Source organism: Bos indicus x Bos taurus, chromosome 13 (genome assembly GCF_003369695.1).
Source record: "Bos indicus x Bos taurus breed Angus x Brahman F1 hybrid chromosome 13, Bos_hybrid_MaternalHap_v2.0, whole genome shotgun sequence".
In the NCBI taxonomy this organism is placed as follows: domain Eukaryota; kingdom Metazoa; phylum Chordata; class Mammalia; order Artiodactyla; family Bovidae; genus Bos; species Bos indicus x Bos taurus.
In genome coordinates this window covers 21,278,538-21,295,616 of record NC_040088.1, presented here as the reverse complement: position 1 = coordinate 21,295,616, position 17,079 = coordinate 21,278,538, and the positions used below count along the sequence as shown (strand labels likewise).

The 17,079-nt window shown below is 50.4% G+C and overlaps 1 protein-coding gene across 9 annotated transcripts in view; it reads left to right on the top strand.

The window, feature by feature from the left end:
* Window positions 1-2,541: 2,541 nt before the first annotated feature.
* Window positions 2,542-17,079, top strand: part of DNMT3B (DNA methyltransferase 3 beta) — a 34,329-nt gene continuing 19,791 nt past the window's right edge. For 3 of the 9 annotated variants that reach the window (XM_027558808.1, XM_027558803.1, XM_027558811.1), the window contains exons 1-3: window positions 2,542-2,870; window positions 14,666-14,846; window positions 15,577-15,638. In XM_027558808.1, the coding sequence (XP_027414609.1) occupies window positions 14,672-14,846; window positions 15,577-15,638 (237 nt within the window). In that variant the 5' untranslated portion in view covers window positions 2,542-2,870; window positions 14,666-14,671. The remainder of the gene's footprint in view (window positions 2,871-14,665; window positions 14,847-15,576; window positions 15,639-17,079) is intronic. The other 6 variants (XM_027558810.1, XM_027558807.1, XM_027558805.1 and 3 more) reach the window with 5 other exon arrangements.

Sequence of the window (17,079 nt, the reverse complement as noted above, 5' to 3'; positions counted from 1 at the left end):
TTTTGTTGTATCCTTAATAAATATTGATTGGCATCATGATTATAATGATTGTGATGTGTCACAGTAAATTTTTAAGTAAACACTGTTGCACCAGTATGCAACCAGAGGAAAATCTGAAATCCTACTCAGGTGTGTTTTAAACATGAGTCAGAACATGGCTTAAATGGGGACATATCCACCATGGCTTGGCCCCTGTTACTTTTTCCCTCCTTACTCCCTGTGCCCTGGCCACATTGGCTTCCTGTCTGTCCCTCCCACATGCCAAGCTGGATCCTGACCTGGGTCTTCCCCTGGCTACATCATTCCAGCCTCCATTTTATCTTCTTCCCAGATTTAGCCACCCTCCCCAACCATCAGGTAAGCTCTGAACCTTCCCTTCTGAATTCCTAGTCAGGTAGCTGCCACATAGCAGGTGCTCAAAGTCAGGCTACATGGTTGACTCACTTCACATAAGTCCTTCTAGTCTCTGGGCCTCAGTCACCTAATCTGAAATGAGCACCCAATTCTCCCTGCCTTGATTTCTCGTGGAGTGGCTGAGAGGCTCAAAGGAGGTAGTGAATATGACCAATGAACTTTGGAAACGACAAAGTTCTGTGCCACAGGGAAACATGCCATTTTTGTTTCACTTCCTTTCCAAATGACAGGACAGAGACCACTTGCTTATTCAGACCTTGTCTGTTTTTCTTCCTGGAGTTAGGCACTTTGATGTCCCCAGAAATGTCTGCCATGTCCCCCCCGAACCCTACTCTTTGTCATCTTTACTATACCTTCCAGGCATTCCTGGTGGTATACAGACATCCTTTGACCCATGGAGGTCTTAGAGCTTATGGATCAGAAAACAGAGACCCAGCAGCCCTCCCCACAGACCCACCAGCTTCATATATAATTTCTTTCCTCTGAAGACTTACCCCAGATGGTGAGAACAAGCGGCAGGCCCTCTTCAGAGATCTTCTTGCACCAACTGACTGGAACCCAGTTTTGGATGTTTGTGCCAGAAGGTCAAGGAGTTCCTGCCACTCATTTACATGAGGCTTGCCTGGTCACTGAGCCCATCTCACTTTCACACTTCCAACATCAAATAGCTATACGTGCTACAGAGAGAATGAAATAGGAGTGAAGGAGGGGACTATTCAGGTTGCTTGGTCAGAAAAGTCTGTCCAGAAGGTGACACTTTGGGAGAGAACTGAATGGTACAGAGATCTGGAAAAAGAACACCCAGAACCAAGCTTGATGTATTTGAGGAACAGCAAAGATTAGAAGATTAGAGTGAAGTGAGGGGAGGGGTGAGGATAGGCGGTACCTGGGAAGGCAGGCAGGAACCAGCTCAGCTAGGGCCTTTGCAGCCCATCGTGTCATCATTCATTTGCTCTCATTCATTCAACATTTATTTGGCATCTACTGTGTGCTAAGACATACTGAGACACTGCTCTCACAGTTGGATACATAGACACACAATGTTCTGTGCTCAGTCTCTCAGTCGTTCGTGTCTGACTCTTCTGTGACCCCATGGACTGTAGCCCACCGGGCTCCTCTGTCCATGGGGATTCTCCAGGCAAGAATACTAAAGTGGGTTGCCATGCCCTCCTCTAGGGGATCTTCCCAACCCAGGGATCGAACCCAGGCCTCCTGCCTTGCAGATTGACACAAAAATAAGCAGGTAAGTAAGTGTAGATGCCAGGTATGGGAAATATTAGGAAGTGCTGTTTTCCAATAGTTCAGTGCCCCTTTTGGAGAAAGAAATGGCAACCCACTCCAGTACTCTTGCCTGGAGAATCCCCTGGACAGAGGAGCCTGGCGGGCTACAGTCCATGGGGTCACACAGAGCCGGACACGACCGAGCGACTGACACATAATGTCCCTTAAAGGGCAGAAGCCATCAAGACCTGCTAACAGTGGGGCTTCTCCTTCAAGTAATGCCGACTGTAACCCAGAAGCCAGCCAGGGACCTGACTACCTTGGCTCCTCCGCTCTCCCTCCCATCCGCTCAAGATGGCCGACAAAGGCCCAGCAGGGTGGGAGGAAGGGAGAAAGGACTAGTCCGAGGGTCCAGAGCGAGTTGACTGACCCGCGGGGGCACCGCAGCGCCCAGGTGGCCTTGCGGCTGGGAGTTGGGGTAAAGGGGAGACCCGGCTGCTGTGTGACTCTGGGGCGGGGGACGGGGTTCTTCCTTCCCTGGGCCCCCGGCATCCAGACCAGCCCGTGTGTTCTGGGTCGGGGTGGGGATCGGGGAAGAGGGGCCCCGGGAGGAGTCTCGAGAGTTGGGCGACGTCTGCGGGGTCCCCAAGACGCGCCTGTTATCCGGGTGGAGATTTAACCGACCAGTGTGTGTGTGGGGGTGGGGGGGCGAGAGGCGGCGCCTGTGGAGGAGGGGCGGAGGGGAGGCTCCGGAGCGATTTCAAATTTCCCTCGTCCCCGCCCCCCGCCCCTCGCGCTCGAGGCCCTGCTCTGAGTGGCTGCGGCAGGGGCGCCCCCGGGCGGGGGCGGGGCGAGTGCCGGGCCGGGGTTACAAGGGGACTCGGCACCGCCCCCTCCCCACCCACTCCAGCTGCCAGGTCCTGCCCGCGCCGCTTCCTCGCAGCAGCCGCACCCCCTCCCTAGCCCGGCTGCCGCAGCCTGCGTGGACGCCCCGAGCGCCCCCCGACGGACGCCACCGGCTCACTGGCAGGCAGGCAGGCAGGCAGGCAGGCGAGCGGGCGGCCGCGCCCGGCCGGCAGCGCGGGGGTTAAGTGACCCAAGTAAACGTAGCTCGGCGATCGGCGCCGGAGATTCGCGAGCCGAGCGCCCCGCGCGGCCGCCCGCCGGCCTCCCGCCCGCCAGTCCGAACCCGCGGCTCGACCCGCGGAGCCGCGCCCGAGCCAGGCTCTCGGCAGGTGAGCGCCCCGTGGCCCCCGGGGAGGCTTGCCAGCCCGAGGGCTCCGTGGGCTGGTGGGGGAAGGGACCGTGGAGGGGTCCAGCCACCGCAGGGAGGGAATCCCGTTCCGGGACGTCCTGGGGAGGCGGCTCCCGTACGGCTGGAGACCGGGCATGGTTGGGGAGGAGAAGTCCCTGATCTTACTGCGGGGAAATGGGCAATGAGGATAAAATTGGCGACGGGGAAGGCATGTGTATTACAGGGATACGAGTGAAAGGGATACTTGAGGTGTTCAGGAGACCCAGAGGAGGAGAGAGGATCGTCCCCAGGGAGGGTGCTGGACGGCCTTACTGGGGTCTAGAGCCGAGGGGAGGAGGTCTCCTACTGGAGAGAACTGGAGTTAGTGAAGCAGGGGTATTTTTACCTGGCCTCGGCTAGAGAGAGAGAGTCTACTTGGGAAGGGGAACGGTACAGAAGAGAGTTCTGTCGAGGAGACGAGCGTCCGTCCTTTACGACTTGGACCCTGGGGGTTCAGCCGAGGGACTTTTTTTTTTTTTTTCTTCTCTCCCAGGGACGGGGGAGAGGTAGTGGATGGGCGCGGGAGAACAGGTGGACCGGTATGTGAGCGCTTCCCAGGGGCGTGTGCCAGAGGGGCGGGCTCGCGGGGTCCTCCCTAGGGGACCTACGGAGACCGAGGTGCGGCGGGGTTGCGGGGATGCCCTAAGGAGAGGCTGCCTTCACGCTTGTGCACACCTGGCCGGGGAGGAGCCGGCCCGGTGCGGCGCCTCCCTGCCCAGCCACGCTGCCTGCCCTGGGGCCTCACTTTCCATTTTTCCCCCTCTTCCAAGGGTCAGGCTGGTCCCACTTCGCAAACTTGCAAACTGAGGCCTGAAAACCTCCAGCACTACCTCGGTGCCCAGTGGGATTGTTTGCCGCGGGTGGGTGGGTTTTGAGTCCCACTTTCAAGAAGAGAAAGTGGAAGTTAGGGAAGAGCCGGCAGAGGTAGCAAGTTAGCAACAGAGTTGCTCTTCGGCTGGGGTTTTCCTGCTGGAGTCACTCACCTGTGGCAGGGAAGGGCTGCAGGAGTTCTGGGCTCAGAACTCAGGTTGTCCACGCTGCCTCCTTCACTTACCTCCCGGGCGGAAAGAGGCTGACTGGGCCCTAATGCTTCCCCACTCCAAGTTGAGAGGCGTATGAATTAAAGAGAATTAAGGACAAGGTTATGATGTGTGACTTTCTACCTCCTGATTTCTGCATGCTGTGAGTTTTGGCGAACTGGTGGCAGTTGTTTTAGGGAGCCAGATCCCTGCTGGCGCCCACATTTCCAGGATCCAGGACACTGACCTGCCTCTGTTCTCCACCAGGACTGCTGTGACTTCTTGCACCCCAGCCACTGGAATCCCCAGGTGCAGACTTGGTTTTTCCAGCTTTGAGATGATGCTACCTATTTTATAGGGCTGGCATACAGTAATCTCCCAATAAAGTCTTGCCACTCCTTATCTATCATGTGGGATAAGTAGGCTGCTTCCTTTAAGGGGGATGCATAGATCTTTGGCGTGTGTTTAAGTCTATCCATGTTAATCTGTGGCCCTCTGTGCCTTATTACATGTGTGAAATAGGAACCGTCATACTAATAACTCCAAGTTGGGTAAGAAGGAAACCAGTTTTACACAATTTAAACTCTAACCCTCTGTGTTCCTCAGATGATGCGATAATTCCTATCACATTAGGCTTGGGTTAGGAGTCAATACGTTAGTGCTTGGTATAGCAGGTAGTGAATGGTATTGTATTAACCATTAGCCCCTCTTTTTAGGGTGGCCATTAATGAGAATTGGGGAGGATGCAGGCCAACTCTGCCATCCCCTCCTTTCCTCCCACCAAGGTACTCCTCTCAACTATGGAAGGTTTTCCAAATCATTGTCCTCGATTTGGGAGTTGGCAGGAAAGTGTGCCTTTGTTCCTTTTTGAAAGGAGCAGGTTTTTGTTTTATGGATTGTGGTCATTTTTACACCCCCACCCAAGTTTGGGACCTGCCTTGAGGGTGCAGAACTAAGGGAGAGCCTTTACTTTTCTCTGTTAGGGTGGAGAAGGCTGAGACAAAGGGGCTGGGGTTAGGGCTGGCTCCATCCTGCTCCTTAAAGCCATAAGCATTACCTCCAACCCCTGCAGTTTGCAGGGAGGGTAGGAGGGTATTTGGGAGCTGCAGGGGGTGAAGGGGAGGAGCCAGGGAGGTGGGGCTGCCAGAGGTTGCTTCCTCTCCTTCCTTTCCTCCTGCCACGTGGGGCCTGCAACCCAGAGGGGCCTGTCTCCCTTTCTCATACTACAGCCCCAAGCTCCTTGATGGAGGGTTTGGGTAAGTTCTTCCCAGAAAAACTTCCCCGGAACTAACTCCTTTGTCTCAGACCAGCTCTCCTGCCTGCTGTCCCTCCAGGCTCAGATACTTTTCCATTTCACCCAAGATGATCCACGCTAAATCTGAAAGGCCGCTTGGTCTGACACCATGGCAAGTGCTTCTACCCCAACCCTCCAGAAAAGTACAGGTGCACTCTTGGTGTTGAGTTTTAAAATCATGAATTTAGGGTGTTTTTAGTTTAGTTTTTTTTTTTTTTTTCAGTTTCATGGCAGATCAGGGCTGCAGGAGTACAGAATTCCTCATGTCAGCACCCTCTTTGTAAAACGATGGGCTCATGTTCTCACAGGGTCAAAAATTTGCCGCTGATGGAACTCGGAGAGATGCAGGTACTTCGGTAGCCTGATGATTAGTGCTTTACAGAACTTTCACATCTGCCGCTAAAAGGGAAAAAGCCGAGTCCAGGTGTTCAGATGTATCTGGCTGTGGATGGAGGGAAGTGGCCTGGTAAATGCAGAGGGAGCCTGCCCGTGGAGCCCCTGTGCTGATTAATACCTGTATGTAAAGTGAGTGAAGATGTACATACCCCAGTAGAGTTGGTAGGAGGATGAAATGGAATCCTTTTAGGACTTAGGCATTTTCAAAATAAGTTAGGTGGGGGCCCTGAGATATTGTAAAAAGTCTGGTATGTTGTAGGTCATGTTAGTCACTGGAATCAACATACTCATGCAGCCTGGGCTGCCAAATCAAATCAGGATTTATATCCAACTCACTACATTTATAAGCTAGTGACCTGAGCCTCAGTTGCTCCATCTGTAAAATGGGGATGCGTTGTTGGCCAGTTAAGGGAATGTTGAAGTCAGTTGAGATCCTATTAAAAAGTGCACATAATGAGGATTTAATAAATGTCACATTGTGTAGTCAATATTGAGATGATGGCTAATGGTCATTATTTACTTGCTGAGAGAAACAGTTGGCATTCCTGAGGAAATAAGCAAAAAGTGAGGAGGATCTGTTTTGTGTAGGGAATTAGAATATTTTATCAAAAGGATTTCCATTGTGTTTGATACAAATGAAAATCAAATTTGCCATGTTCAGATGCAAAGAAAAAACAGATCACGGCCTGTAATCTCACAGGCCCAAGGTAATCAATGTTTTACTTTCATTTGGGGGCCCTTTCAGTTTCTTCTAGAAGTGGAGAAAGCGTAGAGAGGAGCAGCAGTCCATCCTAAGCAAAAAGACAAGAAGCCAGGGCAAGTGCAGTGTGGTAAGGAAAGGCCCTCCGTTGGCGAGGTTTCCCAGTGCACTGGTCATCTGGGGCCAGCTCCCCACGTGGATGGGAGGACCTTTTACAGAACCATTGGCCTCTGCTCATTGCCCAGCTCAGCCTGACCACGTTTTTCTAAATAACTTCACCTGCAGAGGTTTTTCTCTTTTCAGAGTAATTTTTTCTCCTTCATAAATATATATATATAAATTTTATTTTTGGTTCTGGGTCCTTGCTGTGTGGGCTTTTCTCTATTGTGGCAAGCAGGCAGTCTTCTCTAGTTGGTGGTGTGTGGGTTTCTCATTTCAGTGGCTCTAGAGAGAGTACGGACTTTAGTAGTAGCAGTAGGGCTTCTGTCTCAATGGCCTTTGATAGTCTATGAAATTTGTGGGTAGAGCATTAGTCATTGAGAAATTATGAGCAGGAAATTAGAAATGCCTTGTTAAGAATTGATGGGTGGGAGAGGTCGTGGGGAAATGTTCTTAACCAATTAATTTCCTCTCGGGGACAGATGATGCTGACCAGGTGTGTATGAGGAGCTGGTACTGGAGGAGAAGGGCTCAGTGTCACTGAGGGTTCCTACCCCAAAGTTGAGGAAATAAATTTCCTTGAGCTATTACACCCCTTGTTTTTTGTACTCTGTACAACTCATCAGATGCGGCACCTCCTGGCCTGGTCAATTTGTCCTTAGTTCTGCTTTCTGGTGTCCTCAGCTTTTATGCTTTGAAGGGTTCCTGTCTTAAGAATTTCACTTGTAATGGTGTCTTCATCTTGTTTTTGGACACATCCTTTATCCTCTTGTTTTAATTTTAGTGTGTAGAGCTCCATCCAATATTTCTAAGTGTCTTTTTTTTTTTTTTACTGTTTTTGTTTTTCATATTTTAGTTTTGAACTGTACCTCTGTATTCAGAAGGATTTAAAACTGGAGGCTTACTGTGTGGGACATGGACTGGAACTTGTCTCTGGGTCTCCCAAAATCTGAAGGTAGCTCTCTGATATTGGTATGTCTTATTCCCCATTCCCTGGAGCAGAGGGATCGTCCAATGCCCTGCCCAGTGGTACAGGTCTGGCAGCTAGAAAAGGGACTGGGGAGTTTATCAGTCTGGCATTAATTTTTCCCCTGAGTCAGGTCTCTTGTGTTGCAGCCTGGGTGGAGAAGTCATTACCTACCTATTTCTTTATCCTTTCCTGTACTTCCACCTTCTGAGGTTAATGGGGCTTCCTAAGCAGCATTTATTTCCAGTTGCAAATGGGCCTGCTGGGGCCAGAGCCAGGGCCTTCCACTGCCCTTCAGCTCCTGGAGAAGGGATGGTGCCTTCCTGGTGGATGTTCCCAGCGGCCAGCATGGTGCTGGGGTGTGTGAATGTGTGCTGGGTGACACCAAAGCAGGCCTTGGACAAACCTGGGTGTCCTGTGGCTGAAGCACTGGAAGCGGAGGAGATACTGCAGGTGAGTGGAAGGAAGCCTCACCTGGGACACAGATGTGCAGTATTAGGCGGGATGCCTGGATGGGCAGGTGCTGTCCTCAGGGATTTTCTAGGTTACCAGGGAGGCAGCAATAGGATATGGACAGTTCTGAGCAAATGTGCATACAGGTACGGGTGAAATCGAGAAAATCAATGAAACTTTAAGGTTGGCAGGCGTGTCCAAGGAGATATGAGCATTTATTGTTAATGTATCATGATTAAAAGAGGTGTCAAGGGCTAAATACGAAAAAGAGAAGTGAAACCAGAAACATCCCATGTATATAGGGGACATATATAGAAGAGGTAGAGTTGGGTCATACTAGTCATTGTATGTCTGACTTTCCTTATGGAGAAAATTGAGCGTTCTACCTTATACCATTCAAAAAACTTCAGATTGACTAAACTTAAATGATCATTTTCAAAAGTGACATTTTAAAGTTGACTTTTTGATTGTAAAAGTCACATGGGGATAGATATGGTTGTCTATTCTTCCACAAGCTACCTTGCTGAGAAGTTAAAAAATGCTGGAGGAACATGGCTTAATATACACAGTAACCTATTAAACGCGATTGTATTGTTAGGTGGACTTTTTCACTTTACATGGTTTCATCTAGAACCAGCTGCCCTATTCTTTGCCTCTCAGTGGTCTCCCCAGTGTGGCTGCATGTAATTTAGACAGTCTCCCATTGATCATTTGTTGGTAGCTTTTACTTTGACAATGAAGGCAGTGCCAGTCTTGCCCACAGGTTTGGGGAAGAACTTTGCACTGAGTGGATTCCTAGCAGTAGAATTCCTGTATAACAGGATATGGACACTTGGCACTTGAGGTCATACTGTCAGATTGCCATCTTCAATACTGAATCAGTATCCCCACAGCATTGGTATATAGATGGGCTGAGGTTTTAGGCAATGGCAGTAGCAACAGGTGCAGGCTGCTGCGAGGGGCAGAGCTGAGGGAGTGACTTTGAGAATAGCGGTCTCCTTTCTCCATTCCCGCTGGGAAGAGGGCAGAGGACACTTTGGCTGGATTTTGCCTAGGGGAACAAGGCCGCAGGAGTGGGTATAGCAGCTCCCAAATCCTCAGCCTTAGGATGCCCCACATGGCATTCTGGGTGACCCATGGGTTCCCTGTCTTAATCTGCATGACCTTCCTAGGGCTTCTCAAATAACTTTTAGGCAGAAGGGACTAGTTGCTTGCAACTTGTTTCCATAGGGTAAAAAGTTTGACTCCAAACTCCAGTTGAAGCTCTCATTTCAGATCTTTCTGTAAGTTCCTAGGTTTTCCTGTAAATTATCTAGAAGGTAATGGTATATAATTTTATTGCAGTCTATTGACAAATATCCAGATGTACCAATGTTTCTCTATAATTTTGCTATTAATGAGCAATGTTGCAAGGAACATCTTCATAGCCAGCTTCTCTCATACTTGCCCAGACTGACTACTGGAACATCTTCATAGCCAGCTTTTCTCATACTTGCCCAGACTGACTACTGGAGTCAGTCCTTACTAAGATTCTGATAAATGTGCCCAGGACGAACTATTATCGCACAATGACAGTGGTGCATGTAGCCATGACCCAGAGGCACTGAAAAATTCTCCAAACTTGAGTCATCATGGACGAAGGGATGCATCCCTTTGTGAGCCTAAGCTGGGAAATCTGGCACGACAGCACACAAGACTGTGTAATCTCCAGGTTTTAAGGTTTTGCCATCTGCTTTGGGATCTGTAGCACCAACCACCTAGGGAATTAGATGAGGTCACTTATTGCCTAGGCTGTATGACTGAGGCTTGAGAAGGACAAGGAGGACATTTTCTTCCCGTTTCCCTGTGAACCTGATCTTTTTTATGGAATTCACTGGAGATTCCTGATCAGGCATAGGGAACTGGGACCCTGTGCTCTGTCCCCAGCCAGGGGGACAGCTGTTTCGTCCTCCTTGACTTTGTCTGTACTGTGTCCACTGCCTCCCTTCTCTTCACTCACCCGGGTGAGCTGTCCCTCCCCGGCCGTAAACTTTTTAAACCGTTTAAACTTAAAAACTGTGCTTACTGCATTGTTTTATGATGTCTTTAAGATCTGCCCCCTGGACTAAGGCCTCAGTCTCCATCACTCAGTCACTCTGGGAACCTCATCAAGGAAACTGCTTATCTGTTTCCTCTGAGCTTGTTTCCCCATCTACAGAATGGGGATCATAAGAGTGACTAACTCTTCTGTGGTACATGCTGAGTGCTCTAGCTCAGCCATTTTGGGAAACAGCTAAGAATACTTGAGCAGTTCAAGGGGAGGAGTCAGGAGTCGATTCCCCTCCCACAGGCCAAGGAGGAACTTTTTAAATAGGGGAGGTGGGAATGTCTTTCACCCTCTCCCTCTTTTGCTTTACAAATCTCTAAACCCTGGGTGGACAGAGTCGGTCAGGGATGCCCAAGGTCCTCCCCTGCTAACCTTGCCATCAGGCCCACCATCACCCCCTTCCTGCACTGGAAGTTTAATTAATGCAATTAACATTTACAGGGTGCCAGGAAATAGTTCTGCTGCTGGTACCAGCCTGGAGGAAATGAATGACGTTACTTCTCAGGTTTATAGCTGGGTTGCGGGGAGTCCCTGGGCCGCCTCCTCCCTGAGTCTAATTGGGGGTGCCACCCACCCTTCTGTCTGCCACATTGCATTTGGACACGTCTGACCTGGTTCAGTCAGGACACAAGCATCCTGCACTAATGAGGCAGGGTCTTGCAGGGGGAACCTTGCCTGTGAGCCCACCCAGCACCGCTGACCATCCCGAAGTCACGTGCTGGACCCCAGCCTCTGGGAAAGGGTCAGAGTTCACCTGCATCTCGAGGTTGGACCACCACCTCCTGTGAAGGTTAACAGCTGGTGTAAGTCCCTCAGCCATACAGCTCCCGAAGCTCCTGGAACGAATGGTGCATTGTTCATAACTCATCTCAGGCACAACAGTTCCAGGCACGTGCCCTGGATTGCCTGGGCATGAGTTTGGCACTGCCACTTTGCTGGGTGACTTAATTCATTTGAGCCTGTTGAGAGCAGGTTGATGAGAGGACTTGCCTCGGGTTGGGTGGGGGTTAAGAGGTGTCAGTTCTGGCTTTAGCAGACAGGAGGGGCCTGGGACATGCTAACAGCCAAGTGGCAAGTGTTCTGGAGCTGGTATGTCAGCCCCTCTGGGAAAATCCCTGGGGAAGATGCCACTGCTCAGGATTGGGATCGCTCTAGATAAAGGAGCTGGCTTGTGCTGGGGGCCACATTATCTGGGAAATGCCAATTTTGACTCATTAGAAACCAAACAACTTAATGAGGGAGATGTATTATCTACCATTACAAACCAATCCCTAGTGCTAAGATCTTCCTGTTGCCAAAAGCAGGTAGTTAAAATTCACGCCTTCTTGTTTAAGTTCCCTGGGAGCATTCTTTTAAGTGAGTACAAACTATGTTGCCTAACCTCAGTTTGCTCATCTGTTATACAGGGATAACATTAATGGTATGTAAGGATTAAGTGAATTCATACAGGTAAAGCACAAGGGTGCCTGGCATATGGTAGTAAATACTGAGAAAAGTGATCAAGATGTGTGGATCTTCATGAGGAAGCCTTTGAGAGAAGCCCTCCTTGTTTTGACCTGTGGTTTCTGAAATCTGAATACGTGATAGGGCTTCTAAGTTGAGGGCCTAACAGTAGCACATGCCTGCAGCTGTTTGGGTCATGTGTATAATGTGGAGGAAATATAATGTGTGTAAAATGTCGAGGAACCGAGCTGGGCATCTTTAAATCTTGCCAGTTCTGGACTCTGGTGTGTGTGTGTTGTAACTAGTGAAGTGAAAGTGAAAGTTGCACAGCCGTATCCGACTCTTTGTGACCCCATGGATTATACAGTCCATGGAATTCTCAGTCAGAATACTGGCGTGGGTAGTTGGCTCCCTATTCCAGGAGATCTTCCCAACCCAGGGATTGAACCCAGGTCTCCCGCATTGCAGGTGGATTCTTTAGCAGCTGAGCCACCAGGGAAGCCCAAGAATACTGGAGTGGGCAGCCTAGCCCTTCTCCAGCTGATCTTCCCAACCCAGGAATCTGTCATTGCAAATTCTGGGTGGTGAAAACTACAGGGAAGGAACTTGTAATGAAATCACATTGAATGATGCCACTGGAAGTAAGACTATTTTACCTACCTAGCTCACCCCAGGGCACCCAGGTAGTTGGTCATACAGCAGGTTGGTTTCCTTCCCTGAAATCTTCCTCCAGTCCCTGTGGGCAGAATTTTTCCTGACTGTTGAGATCTGGCTTTGGGAAGGAGCTCTGCTCACATCCCTCTAGCAGGCTGGCAGACAAGTTGGCACTGCTGAGGCCCCAGGGAAGCCTGAGGTGGTTAGTCATAGTTAATCATTGTCTGCTTTGGGCTGCAGGCTCCAAATGGGTCTGTCTAGGAGAGAGATTCCTTTTGACCCAGGTGGGGACTGTCTGAGGGAACTCTGAGCCCCGCATAAGAGGGAAGGAAGCCTTGTCCCTTGATTTCAGCCTCTGACCTGCTACCCCCTCCTGACTGTCTTCAGTCTACCCCTCTCCCCTCCCCAGAGCTCCCGTGGAACCTCCTGGTGTCATGTACCCCATGGCCAAGTCTCCCACCCTCTGCCAGGCCATCCAGGTTACCTAGTTCACTAGTCTGGCCTGAGGCAAAACACTGGAAATTAATGATTACTCTGAACCACACTCCAGCAGTTTTCCTGAGATACTGGCCACTTGGACTCACAGGAACTGGCCGTGGGGTCAGATAACCTGTTCTTCCGGGTCAGGGCTTGAGAGTAAAAGGGCTAGAGAAGCCGCTAATTAGGCTGGGTTAGGCATTCCTTCTTTTCCTTGGGGCTGGTGAGATTCCTTAATACGTATTGAGAGAAAATACACTGGGAGCTGTGAACCTGCACACTCTGGACCACGTGGCTTAGTTAAATGCTCTGTATCAGTGTATGCATTTGTGACCCAGGCAGTATTTTTTTTTTTTTCCTCCTTTTCATCGAACTGCTCAGAATCCAGCTTGCAGAATCTTGGTCAAACCCTGGGCTCCACAGTGAAATAACTAACCACTGGACTGCCAGGGAATTCCAAGGCAGTGTTTCTTTAACTTGCATATTGATTACCCAGGGATCCTGTGCAAATGTTGATCCTGATTTAGTAAGTGCCTGAGAATTCTGCAGCATGATTCCATGGTCCCTCTGCCTTGTGGGGAGCATCAGAGGTCTACTTATCACACACCCACACCTGGGGGATGGACTGATGCCCAGGGTGGAATTAAGAATCCATAGGACATTGCATACCTGCCGGGATTGGGGGTTTGGGGGGGTGGGGGGGGTGCGATGAGAAGTTAATCACTGAACCCCACAGCGCCCCCTGGTGGGTGTGCTGGCAGCATCCCCACTGCAGCTCACAGCCCTGTAACCTAGATGACGCTTCTAGAAGGTACCCTGGGAGGCTTGCTTGGGTCATTGGGTACTATGTGGTGAGTCCGTCTCCCATGATAGGGAACACGGACCAGGAGTGCTCAGCGCCCATAGGCAGCTTCTAGAAGGTACCCTGGGAGGCTTGCTTGGGTCATTGGGTACTATGTGGTGAGTCTGTCTCCCATGATAGGGAACACGGACCAGGAGTGCTCAGCGCCCATAGGCAGCTGTTTGCTGGGGAAACTTCACAAGCAGGGTTCCTGTGGCACCAAATACTTAACCTCCATTTGGGGCTTCACCCTTCCTCTTACATGTGAGGTTTTTATTTTTGATGTTGAAGATTGACCAGGTCTGTGGGTTAGTTTTCCTGTTCTATAAAATGGGCCCACATCACATTAAGAGGAATAAATGAGAGTAAGGTACATGTTCTTGAGGCCAATGTTGCAGGCAGTAGGGCCATGTCAAAGGTCACACAGCCCTCCAATGCATGCCTGAAGACCCTGGCTGGAGCTGGTCTTAGCTTAATAGCCTAGTGATGATGCAGTTACCAGGGTGGGCAGGGATGGGGAGGCAAAGGCCCAGAGGTGGGGTGGGGTTGGAGCAGATGAGGAACATGTCCCTGGTTAACCCGTCCCAGTCCTTCCCCCTGTGTCTCCTCCATTCGTTCCCTTCTTGGGAACTTGGGACTCTGAGCCCCAGCTGGTAAGGGAGGAGGAGAGTGAGCGACAGGCCTGCAGACCAATGGGCCCCCGAGGTTGTGATGGGGCGGGGCTTGTGCTGCCATGGAGAAGAGAGAAGCTGTTCTGTGGGGGAGGAGGGGACGGTGGGAAGAGGACCTGGAGATTGAGGGGAAGGGAGAGAGCAAACAAAGGGGTCAGGAGGGAAAATAATGCACTGACTTCCCGAGGCCCTGCAGAGACTGGGCAGGGAGAGCGCGCCAGGGGCAGAGGGGACCAAGGCTGGCGGCAGGCAGGCCGGCCTTAGATGGCATTGTTTGAAGTGGCCGGCTAATTGCACAGAGCAGCCTGAGCCTCAGACCACGGCCCAGCCCCCTCCTCTGTCCTGGGTGCTGGCTTCTGAGCCTTCGGGTCGAGTGGCCACATGGAACCAAGTCCTGAGCCTCCGAGTTTGGTGAGGGGGGCAGGCTATGGGGGGCGGCCTGGGTGGGGTCCTGAGAACCACTCCCAGGCCCTCTCTTGGCCTGAGGACTTGGTGACATTGGCAGAGGTTTGGGGGCACACTCCCCCCAGCCACCCTTGCATCTCTGCTACCCTCCTCACTCTGGCCTTCCTACAGGAAACAATGAAGGGAGACACCAGGCAACTCAATGGAGAGGAGGACGCCAGCAGGAGGGAAGACTCCGTCCTCACCAACGGGGGCTGCAGCGACCAGTCTTCTGACTCCAAGGACGCACCCTCACCCCCGATCCTGGAGGCTATCAGCACCCCTGAGATCCGAGGTGGCAGAGGTGGCAGAGGTGGCGTGGCCCGTGGGGAGGAGGGGTGAGGAGGGTGGTCACGGTGGACCACAGCTGGGACACAGGCCCCTGAGCAGGCTCAAGGCAGCTGTGGGAGTCTGGGCTCTGACGACCCCTGCCCCAGCCTCAGGGAAGGGAAGAGCTGCTCCCTTTATCCTGGCACCTCCGCTGGGACAGAGTAGGTGACCCCAAGCCAATGAGCCCTTCTGTTCCAGACAAGGGGGTGGGCACAGCATAGGTACACTTCTGAGGGGACACCCTCTCCCCTTGCAGCTGGGCCTGTCATTTTTCTGGGAAGAAATAGAGGCAGTGAGCATATCAGGCTTGCTGCCAGTCCCACCCTCTCTCTTCCCCTCTCCTCTGCTGCTCACATCACCTGGGACCCTCCCTGCTGAGATTTTCTGGCCCAGCTGGTTTGGAAACCCCTGTATTGTCTCATCCTGCTGTCAAGAGAACTCTTCAAGTTACACCTTCCCATAGAACTTTCTAGAGGCTGAAAGTGTTCTCTTTCTGCATTGTTCACATGACCGTGAGGAGCCACACATGAGTACTTAATGTGGCTGCGATGGCAGGCACTGGGTTGCTCCTTTAGTGGAGTTAGTGGCCACTGATTTGGGCAGCATAGGAAGGAACTGTTCAAGGGCTAGGATTTAACCCCTGAGGATGTCAGTGGGTTTAGGGAGACCAGGAGAGCCCCTTCTTCGCAACAGACTCCGGTTCCTCCTTCCAGGCCGCAGATCAAGCTCACGACTGTCCAAGAGGGAGGTCTCCAGCCTGCTAAGTTATACTCAGGTACTGGTTCTGTGGTCACATTTCTGGGATTCAGGGGAACTCTATGGTTTGCATATTAAGTAGGGGACCTGAGGCCCACTTAAACTGATGGCCAGCAAATACTTGCTGAATGAGGAATTTGAACACTGCTAGGTACACAGAAGACTTAGAACAACCTCACTTAGAATGGCATTTGCTGCTCTCACATGCTGAGTTTTTGAAATGAATGTTTTTCTCAATCTGGATGATCAATTGAACTGATAAATTTCTACTGTAACAAGATTTTTTTTTTTGTCCCTGAAAGGAATCCAGCTTGCTCATGGTATGTTTTGAATTGGATCTATTTTAGAATTTAACATCTATTCATGAGGAAAATAAATGTATGATTTTATTGCTTGTAATATACCTGTGTCTGGTTTGATAGTAAGACTGTGTGGCCCTGTGGCCTCAAGGATTTTTTTTTTCCTTTTGGAAAGAACTTGCCTGCCTTATTAGGGGATTTTTAACAATCATTGAAGTATCTTTTACCAGTGTTGCAATGTCAGGGTTTCTACTTGATTAGTTTTTTTCCAACTTGTAGCTTTTCCGTGTTTTTTTTACTCATGACGCTATTTATGTCTTCTGTTTTCCTATGAATCATATTAGAGTTTTGTTAATTCAGGTCATTATCAGGCACTGGGGACAAAGTCACGGTTGAAAGTTGTAGACAATGAAAACTCCCCCTCATATGGCTTGTCTTGTCCTTATGGAGGACCACAGGTGCGCACCCAGATAATAAGGATCAGGAGCTGAGGGGACCGGGTAGGGACAGCACTGGAACAGGCTCAGAACAGCTGTTCTGATCTCTTGGAACCTCCTCTGTGCCTTGCGTTGGCAAGCATGCATTACTTGATTCTTACTATAACTCTGTTGTGCTATAAGGGAAGAACCATTGTGCCAGTTTTAAAGAGAGGAATGGACCCACTCAAGACCTTAGTTGGCAAGGGAAAAGTCAGGTTCTTAACACGCTGGCCAGACATCGGACCACTCCCCACCTCTCTGGCTCTCGTGCTGAGTTTTGTTGAGTTCAGTGTGCAGCATGGGATGTGTATTCGACACAGGACTCGTGCCATTTCTTCTGGGTCACTGTATCAGGAAGCATCTTCCTCAAGCCTGTTTCCCCCAGATGCTGTTAATTGTGGAAATTGACCAGGTCTCCCTGCTGGGCATGGCAAGTTAGTCTAACCATGAAATCATGATTTTGAATGCAGGAGAAACCCCAGTGGAATTAGAAAACCAAAGAAAAGGTGTCAATGCAAAGGGCATCTGAAGCCTTTTGTGCTCATACCTGTAAAATCTTTTGAACAATATGAGGTTGCAGATCTTTTAAAGTCACTCAGACCAATATTGTTTTCAATATGACTGACTCTTCATTTTTAAACTATCTTGGTTATATGACATCTAAAATTAATAATTTTTCATT